We start from the raw sequence: 13,491 nt of genomic DNA on the forward strand, positions 1-13,491 counted from the left end.
GGTTTTCGGATTCCCTGTTCTTTGTCTGTTATCCCACCTGTTCCAAGTAACTTACATTCTGCTCTTCAACATCCCCTTATTGTTTCAGAAAAGCTTAGCAAGGAAGTTAGCCTAGGTCGCATGGCTGGTCCGTTTTCTTCTCCTCCTCTGGATAACCTTGTGGTTTCTCCTCTTGGGGTAGTACCTAAAAAAGATCCAAATAAATTTAGATTAATACATCATCTTTCTTACCCTAAAGGTGGTTCCGTGAATGACGCTATCGACCCCGCGGCTTGTACGGTGTCTTACACCTCATTTGATGCGGCGGTCGCTTGGGTCCGGCGCTATGGTAAGGGTTCGCTCATGGCAAAGACAGATATAGAAGCTGCATTTCGGCTGCTGCCTGTTCACCCTGATTGTTTCTATTTGTTAGGCTGCCAGTGGCAGGGCTCATACTTTGTGGACAAGTGTTTGCCGATGGGCTGCTCTATATCATGTGCGCTATTTGAAAAATTCAGTTCCTTTTTAGAGTGGGTAGTCAGGGACATTTCTGGTTTTAATTCTATCATTCATTATCTGGATGATTTTCTTTTTATCGGTCCGCCTGAGTCCAATACGTGCGCTGTCCAACTGGCTACTTTTCAACACATTGCATCTCGCCTGGGTGTTCCCCTTGCCCCAGACAAAACGGAAGGCCCATCCACTTTAATTTGTTTCTTGGGTATTGTCATAGATACCACTGCTATGGAATGCCGTTTACCGGTAGATAAATTACTAGATCTCCAGGCGGAGATTCAGGCGACCATAGGCAAGAGGAAGTTGCAGTTGCGGCAGTTACAGTCTCTCCTGGGAAAATTGAATTTTGCTTGTAAAATCATCCCGATGGGGAGAGTGTTTTGCCGTAGGTTATCATCAGCTACAGCTGGTGTCACGGCACCTAGGCATTTCATCAGGTTGACACAGGAGCATCGGGATGACCTGGCGGTTTGGCATTCGTTCCTGACCTCGTTTAATGGAAAATCCTTGTGGATGGATGGTCCGGTGAGTAACGCGGATTTAGAATTATTCACGGATGCTGCTGGTTCCTTGGGCTATGGCGCATACTTTCAAGGTTGTTGGAGCGCTGAGCCTTGGCCCAAGGAATGGGCGGATGCGGGGTTATTGCGTAACTTAGTTTTGCTTGAGCTATTTCCCGTGGTGCTGGCTGTCGATATCTGGGCCCCTTTCTTTAGGAACAAAAAGGTACGATTCCATTGTGACAACTTAGGAGTAGTGCAAGCAATTAACAGGGTGTCGGCCTCCTCACCTCCGGTGATTAGGTTGTTGCGTTACTTAGTATTGCGTTGCTTGCAGCTCAATGCTTTTATTTATGCCGTACATTTGCCTGGAGCTTCCAATACCTTAGCAGATGCCTTATCTCGTTTTCAGTGGGACAAGTTCCGAGTGTTGGCGCCGGATGCGGAGCAATGCGGGGTTCCTTGTCCCAGTCATCTGTGGAAGCTTCCATTGGAGTCATCGCTGGACTGCTTCGTAAGTCACTGAGCCCATCTACGTGGACGGCATATGTCAAGGTATGGTTGCAATGGTTCCAGTGGCTGGGAGTTACTCCCGGGGGGTCAGTTTCTGAGGTGAGTACTGAGGTGGTACTTCACTTTATTGTCAGTAATATATCGCAGGGTGCGTCCGCTGCTTCTTTACAGCGCAAGCTATCTGGTTTGGCTTTCCTTTTTAAGCTATTAGGTTATCGGGATTGTACAAAAGATTTTCTAGTCCGTCAGGTGATGAAGGGTTATAGAAAAGAGCACAAGCGCCGTGACGGCCGGCGTCCTATCACCTTTGCTATTCTTTGTGATCTGTTGGCCCAGCTTCCGCAGTACTGTTCCTCTCGTTATGAGGTGCTTCTATTTAGGGTTGCCTTTATCCTAGCCTTTTTTGGAGCTTTTCGCTTAGGGGAGCTGGTCAGCCCTTCTAAACGGGTGCAACAGGGTATCTTGGGCCACGATGTGGTGGTGACATCATATGGGGTAAAAATGTTACTACGTAGTTCTAAGACTGATCAAGGAGGGAAGGGGAGATGGGTGGAGCTCGGCCGGGTTTGTTTTTCCCCTGTGTGTCCTGTTCAAGCGGTGGAGGAGTTTAGGGCAGTCCGCCCACAGGTTCTGGGCTCCTTTTTAATACATGCGGATGGGGCGTCCCTTTCACGTTTTCAATTTAGTAAGGTGTTACGCGCTTGCCTTCTGAGGGCTGGGCACGATGTGAGCAATTTTTCATCCCACTCTTTTCGTATTGGTGCGGCCACAGAAGCCGCCCAATGGGGTTTGAGTGAAGAAATTTTAAAGCGTATAGGGAGGTGGGAGTCTTCCAGATATCGTTTGTATGTGCGCCCCCATTTGTTGTGACCAGTTTGTATAGTTGTGTTTACGTGTTAAACTGTGTTTTTCTCTGGCGGTTCCTGGATTTTGCTGTATTGTCTTGTTGTTATTGTTTCTTTTTCTAGATTCCAGTCCTGGCCTCGTGTGGATTTTAGGCCATTCTTATGTCTTTTGGGGTGCAAAACGGGCAGATGTTCGTCCAGACGGCAGGCAGCTGGGCATACCTAGAAACATTGCCGAGGTACGCTGGATAGGCGTGCCAGGTATGTTATGGAGTAGAGTGGTCCCTGAGGTGCATCGATTTTCCAGGTGGGATAGGGTACCGGATATCTTGCTCCTGCATGTGGGGGGTAACGATCTCGGACTCCGTTCCATGCGGGAGCTTATACGGGACATTAAATTTGATTTCTTGCGCCTCCGGTCATCTTTCCCTCACACCTTGATCGTGTGGTCGGAAATTGTGGCGCGGACTTCTTGGCGTCTGGCCCGGTCAGTCGACCGCTTAAACAAAGCGAGAATCAAGGTTAACAGGGAGGTAGGAAGGTTTGCTGTCAGGAATGGGGGGTTGGTGGTTCGTCACCGGGAATTGGAACAAGATACCTGGCAATATTTACGAGGTGATGGTGTTCACCTTAACGCCATTGGTACGGATATGTGGTCCCTGGCTCTCCAGGAGGGCATCCACAGAGCATTGCGGGTGTGGAGGGGCGTACAAGTGTGAGGTGTTCCCACTTGTCGCTGTGGCGGATTCTTCAGTAAAGAGGTCTAAGTCTTAGTTCTACAAGGTCTCTGCAGTTTCTCATATTTGTCCCTGAGTCGGTGTGTTGCGGCTAGGGACCAGTGTTTAAGTGGTTTGCAGAGACCGACAATCTCAGTAAAAAGGTGCCTTCACAGACCTCAGATATAGTTAGAGATATATATATATAAATTTATATTGTTTGTTATAAGTAAACGTGTTATTTATACACACCCTGTTTCACTTGAAATTTGTAATAAAAGGCTGCTACAGCCATTTTAACTCCAATCTCGAGTGTGGTGTCTTAATTGGGAGGTGGGGATTATTGGAGGGTGGTGGCATAGCAGCATGGGAGTTTGGGTGTAAAATTGTTATGGGACTATGTTCTACCTTGTCAAGATAGTCCTGGAGCAAAAGAAAAGAAAAATAGGCGGAAGGACTACATGACATGGTGGACAGGGAACTCGGAAGTACGGGGTTAAGTTAGTGTTAAGGGGGGATGGTCACTTACCTGATTGGCCGGTTTCAAGAGTTGCAGGAGGGCCTCCTTAGTGGTCTGGAGGGGGGTGGAGTAGTACTGGTTCAGTCTGGATTTGCCACACGGCAAGCGAGCTTCACACCCGCAGCTGCTTTGCCTCTTGAAAGACAACCAGAAACATGACTGATTTAAAACAGTTATTGGACCAACTGAAAACTGCTGCACAATTGCAGGGTCCAAACTGGCTACAGGATCAAGTTGCTACTATCCTGCAGGACGTCCAACAACCAACCGAGCATCGGGCGACACGGGCTAGGAGGTCCAGGCCTCCTGAGCGTTTTTCGCCGGAACACGGTGCATCCAGTGGGGCTCAGCGCCGAGTTAGGAGCCCCTCCAGGGACCCTTCAGGTCCACCATCCAAGCGCCCACCTGCGCTTCCGCATGGTGCCCCTGGGAGGAATCCTCGTCGCAGGCGGAGCCCCAGGGAGAGGGTTCACATTCAGCTGCCACCTCACACCCTCTCCCCCCCATCCACTTCACAGGAGCAATCGGCTGCCTCACCTGGCGATGCTCCTGTCGGTGAGGCAGCTCGGCGAGGGATTAGTGCAGATGCGGGCACTGGCCAGTCCCGGGGTGCGGCCAGGGGCTCTTCCACACATGAGCAAGGGATACCTTCAGCAGTGTCTGCCCCTGCGGTGGCTCTGCAGAACGGGCACCGCAGAAGACAGCTAAGGAGCAGAGAGGGGTCCTCTCTGACAGGAAGAAGGGGCGGTGACGTCACCGGCAGCCTTGCCGGACCTTCGGCAGCTGTTTCAAGTGTGCCCAGCAGCTCCTTTCACAGGGATCCTTCAGATGTCTGCAGATCAGAGGGGGAGGTGTCTGCCTCTGAAGATGAACAGATGCAGGAACTCTCTACTCAGGATGCTGGACATACGGCTGTTGGGACTGCTCCTAGTCAGCCAGGTGAGAACCTTTTACTTTCTTCTTCACTACACACTGCTTTGGGGGAATTGTTTAGTGGGGTTCGTGCGGGTCTTGCGTCCCGGGACCAAGGGGGTGGTCAGCAGGATGGGTCATCATTGGGAGCTGTCGCTTCGGTTAATGCCAGGGGTGTTTCAAAACCTGGGCTTGCTGGGTCTAGTGGTTCACAGGGGATACAGGACGTATTGCTTAGCTTGCGTGATGTGTTAAATAGACTTGCAGCTGGACCGTTACCGGCAACGCCGGTTGCCGCCTGGTTGCCCCATATGTCCACAGCGGAGGTCGTTATACCCGTTCCCGCCGCAACTCTGCCAGCGGCGGTTTCCTCCGCTGTTCAGACTGGGACTGCGGTGGACCCTGCAGACGCCGCATCATCGCGGGAGTTTACAGGTAAGGAGTCCCAGGTTGTCACAAAAACAACTGAAAAATCAGTAGATACCATTCGTCTAGCAGACTCGGCGCGGTGCGAGGTATATGTGTGTTTTGAGGGTCCTTTGGGTTCTCACCTTAAACAGGAAGTTAGAGAGAAAATTTGGAAGGGGGATTATGTGGAGATATTTTCACTGTTGCCGCTTGAAACATTTAATCTGGACAGGGTTAAGCCAGACGATTCCAAAAAAGAGGACGAAGAAAAACGTCGTTATCGTCTGATCCCTCGAACCTTCGCAAACTGGCTACAGGCCTTTGCGATTTTAGCTAGCGTTATTGGCGAAAAGACGCCGGAGCACTGCTCTGCTCTTTTCTGCTATTTAGATGCTATAGGGGAGGCCCATAGAGTTTATGGGGGTTTAGCGTGGCTACGTTATGATGAACAGTTTTGCCAGCGCAAATCTGTTCGTCCTTCAATTCTTTTGGACCATAAGGACATCAGCTTATGGATGAAGCTGATGGCCTCTACCAGGTCACCTGCCCCCTTTTTTCAGTCGGCGGCTGGGAATTCCTCTAACGCGGGACAATCGGCCGCCAGAAAAAACGGTTTTTGCTGGCAGTACAATGAAGGAAGTTGCAGGTTTGGAAGTGGTTGCCGCTTCAAACATGAATGTTCCGGTTGTGGAGGGAGTCATGCTTTTAACAAGTGTTTTAAACAAGCCAGGTCCTGTTCTGGTGAGTATGCGGGAAAAAGGGATGACACCGGTGAAAGTGGAAAGGATGCTTCCTTTTCTAAGTAGGTATCCGGACTCAGTCACGGCATCCCTGTTGGAGGCAGGGTTTTTGGAGGGTTTTCGGATTCCATGTTCTTTGTCTGTTATCCCACCTGTTCCAAGTAACTTAAATTCTGCTCTTCAACATCCCCTTATTGTTTCAGAAAAGCTTAGCAAGGAAGTTAGCCTAGGTCGCATGGCAGGTCCGTTTTCTTCTCCTCCTCTGGATAACCTTGTGGTTTCTCCTCTTGGGGTAGTACCTAAAAAAGATCCAAATAAATTTAGATTAATACATCATCTTTCTTACCCTAAAGGTGGTTCCGTGAATGACGCTATCGACCCCGCGGCTTGTACGGTTTCTTACACCTCATTTGATGCGGCGGTCGCTTGGGTCCGGCGCTATGGTAAGGGTTCGCTCATGGCAAAGACAGATATAGAAGCTGCATTTCGGCTGCTGCCTGTTCACCCTGATTGTTTCTATTTGTTAGGCTGCCAGTGGCAGGGCTCATACTTTGTGGACAAGTGTTTGCCGATGGGCTGCTCTATATCATGTGCGCTATTTGAAAAATTCAGTTCCTTTTTAGAGTGGGTAGTCAGGGACATTTCTGGTTTTAATTCTATCATTCATTATCTGGATGATTTTCTTTTTATCGGTCCGCCTGAGTCCAATACGTGCGCTGTCCAACTGGCTACTTTTCAACACATTGCATCTCGCCTGGGTGTTCCCCTTGCCCCAGACAAAACGGAAGGCCCATCCAGCTTGTACGGTGTCTTACACCTCATTTGATGCGGCGGTCGCTTGGGTCCGGCGCTATGGTAAGGGTTTGCTCATGGCAAAGACAGATATAGAAGCTGCTTTTCGGCTGCCGCCTGTTCACCCTGATTGTTTCTATTTGTTAGGCTGCCAGTGGCAGGGCTCATACTTTGTGGACAAGTGTTTGCCGATGGCTGCTCTATATCATGTGTGCTATTTGAAAAATTCAGTTCCTTTTTAGAGTGGGTAGTCAGGGACATTTCTGGTTTTAATTCTATCATTCATTATCTGGATGATTTTCTTTTTATCGGTCCGCCTGAGTCCAATAGGTGCGCTGTCCAACTGGCTACTTTTCAACACATTGCATCTCGCCTGGGTTTTCCCCTTGCCCCAGGCAAAACGGAAGGCCCATCCACTTTAATTTGTTTCTTGGGTATTGTCATAGATACCACTGCTATGGGATGCCGTTTACCGGTAGATAAATTACTAGATCTCCAGGCGGAGATTCAGGCGACCATAGGCAAGAGGAAGTTGCAGTTGCGGCAGTTACAGTCTCTCCTGGGAAAATTGAATTTTGCTTGTAAAATCATCCCGATGGGGAGAGTGTTTTGCCGTAGGTTATCGTCAGCTACAGCTGGTGTCACGGCACCTAGGCATTTCATCAGGTTGACACAGGAGCATCGGGATGACCTGGCGGTTTGGCATTCGTTCCTGACCTTGTTTAATGGAAAATCCTTGTGGATGGATGGTCCGGTGAGTAACGCGGATTTAGAACTATTCACGGATGCTGCTGGTTCCTTGGGCTATGGCACATACTTTCAAGGTTGTTGGAGCGCTGAGCCTTGGCCCAAGGAATGGGCGGATGCGGGGTTATTGCGTAACTTAGTTTTGCTTGAGCTATTTCCCGTGGTGCTGGCTGTCGATATCTGGGCCCCTTTCTTTAGGAACAAAAAGGTACGATTCCATTGTGACAACTTAGGAGTAGTGCAAGCAATTAACAGGGTGTCGGCCTCCTCACCTCCGATGATTAGGTTGTTGCGTTACTTAGTATTGCGTTGCTTGCAGCTCAATGCTTTTATTTATGCCGTATATTTGCCTGGAGCTTCCAATAGCTTAGCAGATGCCTTATCTCGTTTTCAGTGGGACAAGTTCCGAGTGTATTTCCAGTCCTGGCCTCGTGTGGATTTTGGGCCATTCTTATGTCTTTTGGGGTGCAAAACGGGCAGATGTTCGTCCAGACGGCAGGCAGCTGGGCATACCTAGAAACATTGCCGAGGTACGCTGGATAGGCGTGCCAGGTATGTTATGCAGTAGAGTGGTCCCCAAGGTAGGTCCTCCAGGTGGGATAGGGTACCGGATATCTTGCTCCTGCATGTGGCGGGTAACGATCTCGGACTCCGTTCCATGCGGGAGCTTATACGGGACATTAAATTTGATTTCTTGCGCCTCCGGTCATCTTTCCCTCACACCTTGATCGTGTGGTCGGAAATTGTGGCGCGGATTTCTTTGCGTCTGGCCCGGTCAGTCGACCGCTTAAACAAAGCGAGAATCAAGGTTAACAGGGAGGTAGGAAGGTTTGCTGTCAGGAATGGGGGGTTAGTGGTTCGTCACCGGGAATTGGAACAAGAGACCTGGCAATACTTACGAGGTGATGGTGTTCATCTTAACGCCATTGGTACGGATATGTGTTCCCTGGCTCTCCAGGAGGGCATCCACAGAGCATTGGGGGTGTGGAGGGGCGTACAAGTGTGAGGTGTTCCCACTTGTCGCTGTGGCGGATTCTTCAGTAAAGAGGTCTAAGTCTTAGTTCTACAAGGTCTCTGCAGTTTCTCATATTTGTCCCTGAGTCGGTGTGTTGCGGCTAGGGACCAGTGTTTAAGTGGTTTGCAGAGACCGACAATCTCAGTAAAAAGGTGCCTTCACAGACCTCAGATATAGTTAGATATATATATATATATATTGTTATAAGTAAACGTGTTATTTATACACAACCTGTTTCACTTGAAATTTGTAATAAAAGGCTGCTACAGCCATTTTAACTCCAATCTCGAGTGTGGTGTCTTAATTGGGAGGTGGGGATTATTGGAGGGTGGTGGCATAGCAGCATGGGAGTTTGGGTGTAAAATTGTTATGGGACTATGTTCTACCTTGTCATGTGAATACTCATCTCTGCTGGGAGGAAACTGATCGTTTACTGTGTTTAATAATCACTGATGTGAACACTCATCATTGCTGGGAGGAACCCTTACCCGTTGTGCAAAAACACCCACTGTGTGCATTCTTAGACGCATCTACTTGCTTGAACTTCACCCCCATACTCAAGGGTAACCAAGCACCCTTCACCATAGCGGGAAATGATGTGAAGCAGCTCCCTCTCAGCCTCCTCCAAAAACAGGGCAAGTGAGGTGCAGCTGCTGCTCTGATACCCGTACCCTTAACCGCAGTTGTGATCCATATAGCATCATAGCCCAAGTCCGGGGCGATTCTTACAGAACCTGAATCTTTTCACTGCTCGCAGCATTCACTGCACCCCCTTACCCTACAGTTATCTTGCTGAATTTAACCAGAAATGGCCAAAAGGACCAGAACAGAGAAGCAAAACAAAGAACAAAGTTATCTTGCTGTTTGTATTTTTTCAGGCTTGTTTGATGTCCCCTCCTGGTGAATTCTGACCTTCTCAGAGGACACATTTTACAATGCTTCAATGTTTGGGAAGACCTCAGTTCACATCTATGCATTTTAACAAGTAGAAGTATAACTGAAAACGTAATGTCCTGGAATTGTGGGTATGTATTTAAATGATGGGGCCTTACACATTTTAAAGTGATCACGCCAGCACAGGGACATTTGCAATAAAAAGGCATACCTGGCAAGGGGCCAATTTGTTGAAACCCTGCCACCTGCTGCTGCCAGTATTCCACACTTCCTGGTGTGTAAAATACCTGTGGACACTGGCACTTACTACTGTATGTAAATAAAGGTGCTTTGAAATGGTAGGGGAAAAAAGACACAGAAACATAACATGCAAAGTTATTTAAGGCAATTTCTTCTCTAATCCAGGTCAACTCGCTTCTCCTAGCAAGGGCTGGACAGTCTTGTAGCCTTACTGCTTGTTAAAAATGTAAATACTTGAATGTCCATAACCTAGCCACAGGTTAACTAAATCTTATTGTTATTATTAGTATTCATAATGAATATAATAATATGGAATTAATGCTAAAGGAAATTAAACTGAATAGATCACATTATTCTATTTCCTGGACCAAACATTATTATGGATCTAAATAAAAACACATTATATTACTTTTAACAACAATAATCACCATGATCATAATAACAATGCTTGCTTAATGCAGTCATGTACAAACACAAATTACATAATCATATCTCTGGAGCAGTGGAGCAATATTGTGTGTTTTTCACATGACTAACACCCTGTCGAAAAAAATACAGATATTTCATCATAACTATTCTTATATTCAACTTACCTTTTTAACATAATCTCTAATGTTTCCTTTTCTTTTCTGGTTTCTCTGATTTGACTTGTCACCTTTGCCAGGAATTCTTCAAGATTCTCCAGCAAGCGGGGCTCCTCTTTGCTCAATTTGGTCCACAGTTTCCAGATTTCTGTTTCACTGGAACAATCAAGAAGAAATATATTTTCTGTCATTACAATGAGAGCTTGTCGGAGCCGGCGGTGGTATCAAAGCCGGCTCTGCTGAGTTCTCAAGTTACTGAAAGATCAGCGTCCTCTGGTTACCAGGTAACCAGGGAACGCTGAACTGTCAGTACCATGAGAGCTCAGCAGAGTCAGCTTTCATATTACTGCCAGCTCTGCTAAGCTCTCATCGTAATGACAGATGGGCGTCCCTGGTTACCTGGTAACCAGGGACGCCCATCTGTCATTACACACTGAGAACCGTTCGGCCAGCTTCGAATTTCACCTGGGCTCAGTTGAGCCGAAGCATATGCCTTCGGCTCGACTGAGCCCCTCGGCCAACTTCGGGACTCAGCAGCATTCTAGCATTCTAATCTCTAGTGTAAGCATATGGTATATACTCTGAAAGGGGGAGCAGAGTGAGCAGAGCTGCTGGGATGATGCCTATAATTTTTGCTATATTTTATAGCGCTGCAATTCAAGGCTACACTTAATTAAATTAGCTCTGGTGTAAAATGTGCCACATAAAAGTGTTCTGTTGGCATACAAGAAATTGACACAACATATTTTCCTTTGACCAGTATGAAATGACTCTAAAATGTTTAAACTTGACTACCAGATAGTCCCCTAACCAAATTCCACTGGGATTGTATGAACTGCATTTGCCAAACTGTATCATTCTTTTTTCCTATGTAATGGACACTGATAACATTTCCTTCTGCGTCCTCTAGTTAATAATCTTTGTACTGAAATTTTAAATGTAGCTGGCAATATGCAGAAAAAATCCCCATGAGCATATGATCTATCAATTTAGAGGCGGCGGCCTCTAAACAGGCAGATTAGACGACTGCTTCCTCTTCGCTAGGATCTCGGGAGGCCCCCGCGAGCAGCCGTATAATCTGCCTGTTTAGAGGTCACTGCCGCTGCCTGATTGTGACCGGCCCGACTACAGAGGCGATCCGGGAGGTTCTGATCCCCCGTGAGAGCCGCACAGCCTTTCCCCCTCCCCTCCTGAGAGCAAAATAACCTTCCCCACCCCCCCGGGAGCCGCACAGCCCCCCCCAAGAGCCGCACAGCCCCCCATGAGAGATGAGAGACCCCAGGGATGCAGCCCACCTCCCTGCAAAACAGGTAAGCAGGAGAGGGGGCAATGTTTTATTTATTCATTTTTATTAGTAGTTCTATGTGTGTGTTTTAATAAGTGCGTGATGTGTGTGTTTCATTACGTGTGTATGTGTTTTATTAAGTGTATAAATGTTTGAATATGTGTGTTTCCCTATTTTGCCTAAGGCCCCATTCATACTGTGCGTAAAATCCCGCTATTTCGCGCATTATTGCGAGAAGTCACCGGCCAATGTTATTCAATGGAGCTGTTTTAATGTACAGCTCCATGTCGCCCGTTGCTGTGGCTTCAGCAGGACCCTTTTTTCCGCGGATGTCACGCGTTTTTTGTATTTTTGAATGCAGCCCGACGGTGAAGGTCGCACGATCTTTGCTGGAACGTCGCCCCGAACAGTCGCGCTGTCACGGCTCCGCTTGTAAGGTATGTCGCTTGGTGTGAATTGGGGCCTAAGGCAGTGATGTTGAACGTTTCTTAAACCCGAGCGCCCGAACTGCAATACAGTACTAAACTTATTTTCAGCGCTGGCACTTTGAGGTAAATAAATTGATTTTGCGTCGCAGATTGGGCACTTGGGTTCAAAAAGGTTTGCCATCACTGGCCTATACACATACAGCACAGCAATGAAGTAATAAAATGAACTAGGATCACACTAATCCAGCACGTTATTAATCTCACGTGCCCCACTCAATATGGACCCTGCTTGAGTGGGGCAACTCAGAATAATAACGTGCTGGATTACAAATGTATTTACATAGTATAGTAAAATCAAAAATGCTGTTTGCCCCTAGATGTTCCATGAAAGACTTAAATTGCTTCCTTTCTTCTGCGTCTGCTTCCTCCAGTGACGGGAAAGAAGAAAACTCTGTGACCCTCTTTGTAGATTTTCGTTTTCGTTTTTGATTCCATTGATTTTTGCCTGAATGTATGTAGTTTTCTGAAATAGGAAAACAGATTGTAGACACATTGTGGTACCACCAATGAATTATATGAAGATGCCATAATAAATAATACTTCCAGGCAGCATAATTTTATGATCTCATAGATACATGGCTGATGACACTTAATAAGCGTGTCATGATAAAACCTGAAAATGGCTTGTGTGTCATAACTTCAAAAAGATTGGAATATGTAGGAAGACAGCAGATATTAAACAGGCACAATGGTAAAGAAAGGAAAGCAATAAAACATGCTAGGTAGGAATTTTTTAAATGTTGATGCTTCTTCTGTTTCTTTTGTATATTTGTGATCACATGATTAAAGTGGAACTCCAGTTTTTTTGGACCCCCTTAAGGCATCATCCTGCAGCACCCCTCATTTTTAAAAATAAAAAAAAATCCTGCAGTCTTCAGTCTGGTCACATAAGGTCTTTTTACTTCTCTTCTTCATCTGGTAGTGGTGGTCCTGAATCTTGCAGAAGTCTCCTTTGTGCCCAGGGCAGCTTTATGAAGTGCCCAACAGGGGGCATGTCTGGAAGTAAGTTGAATGATGCTAGGCATTATTCATCCCAGAAAATAACCTGCTCTGTCCTCCACAAACTCACCTCTCTGCAATCCAGTGCCAGTTCTTTTCTGGGGAAAATAATGTGCATCGAGTGCTGCATTTTTGTTTAAGCAAGTTGGACTTTCAAGTGGACAAAACAAGGGATAAAACCTATTTATTTTTCTTGCTGAGTTCCCTTTAGGTACATTTAATTTTGCTTATTGTCCTAATGACAGGTTATGTCCTAATGATAGTTATGCAGACATAAAGACGAGAATAAAAACGCTTCCTTGTTCTATCTTAAACAAAGGGTTTAGCTGAAGTTCAGTTGTTAATTTATATGCATATAGATTATTAAAATTCTGGCACCAGCACATTTATCCTTCCATGTTCATCAACTACGTCATTTTAGCACAGTTGCCTAGTGGTTAGTGCTCTTGGATTGTATGGCTGGGATTATGGGTTCAACTCCCATCATGTATATTGTCAGCATGGAGATTGTATATTTTTTCTTTGTTTAGGGGGGTTTCCTACAGGATTCTTTGGTTTCCACCCATGGGTCCAAAACATACTTGTGTTTAGCCAAAAATTAAAAATAGGCTCTCTGAAACGCAAGACAAAAGTCTGATTTACATAACAGATACCATAATAGAAGCTGCCACGTGTTCACAACACTCTCAAAGCACCCTTGCTTATTACAAGGACATGGTATGACAATCATCAATCTGTTGAATATAAGAAATATAAAGTGACACTAAATTCAGGAGTTAAATCTTAAAAATGCATTCA

At 46.5% G+C, this 13,491-nt stretch overlaps 1 protein-coding gene across 1 annotated transcript in view; it reads right to left on the reverse strand.

Annotated features, from left to right (window-relative positions):
- Positions 1–12,688, reverse strand: part of LOC108796146 (ras and EF-hand domain-containing protein-like) — a 66,446-nt gene extending 53,758 nt beyond the window's left edge. The window contains exons 1-2 of the mRNA XM_018567572.1: positions 12,597–12,688; positions 9,931–10,077 (exon numbers count right to left, since the gene is read on the reverse strand). Coding sequence (XP_018423074.1) covers positions 9,931–10,077; positions 12,597–12,688 — 239 coding nt within the window. The remainder of the gene's footprint in view (positions 1–9,930; positions 10,078–12,596) is intronic.
- Positions 12,689–13,491: the final 803 nt, after the last annotated feature.

The sequence above is a fragment of the Nanorana parkeri genome, unplaced genomic scaffold (assembly GCF_000935625.1).
Source record: "Nanorana parkeri isolate BGI_ZX_2015 unplaced genomic scaffold, ASM93562v1 scaffold1066, whole genome shotgun sequence".
Taxonomy (NCBI): domain Eukaryota; kingdom Metazoa; phylum Chordata; class Amphibia; order Anura; family Dicroglossidae; genus Nanorana; species Nanorana parkeri.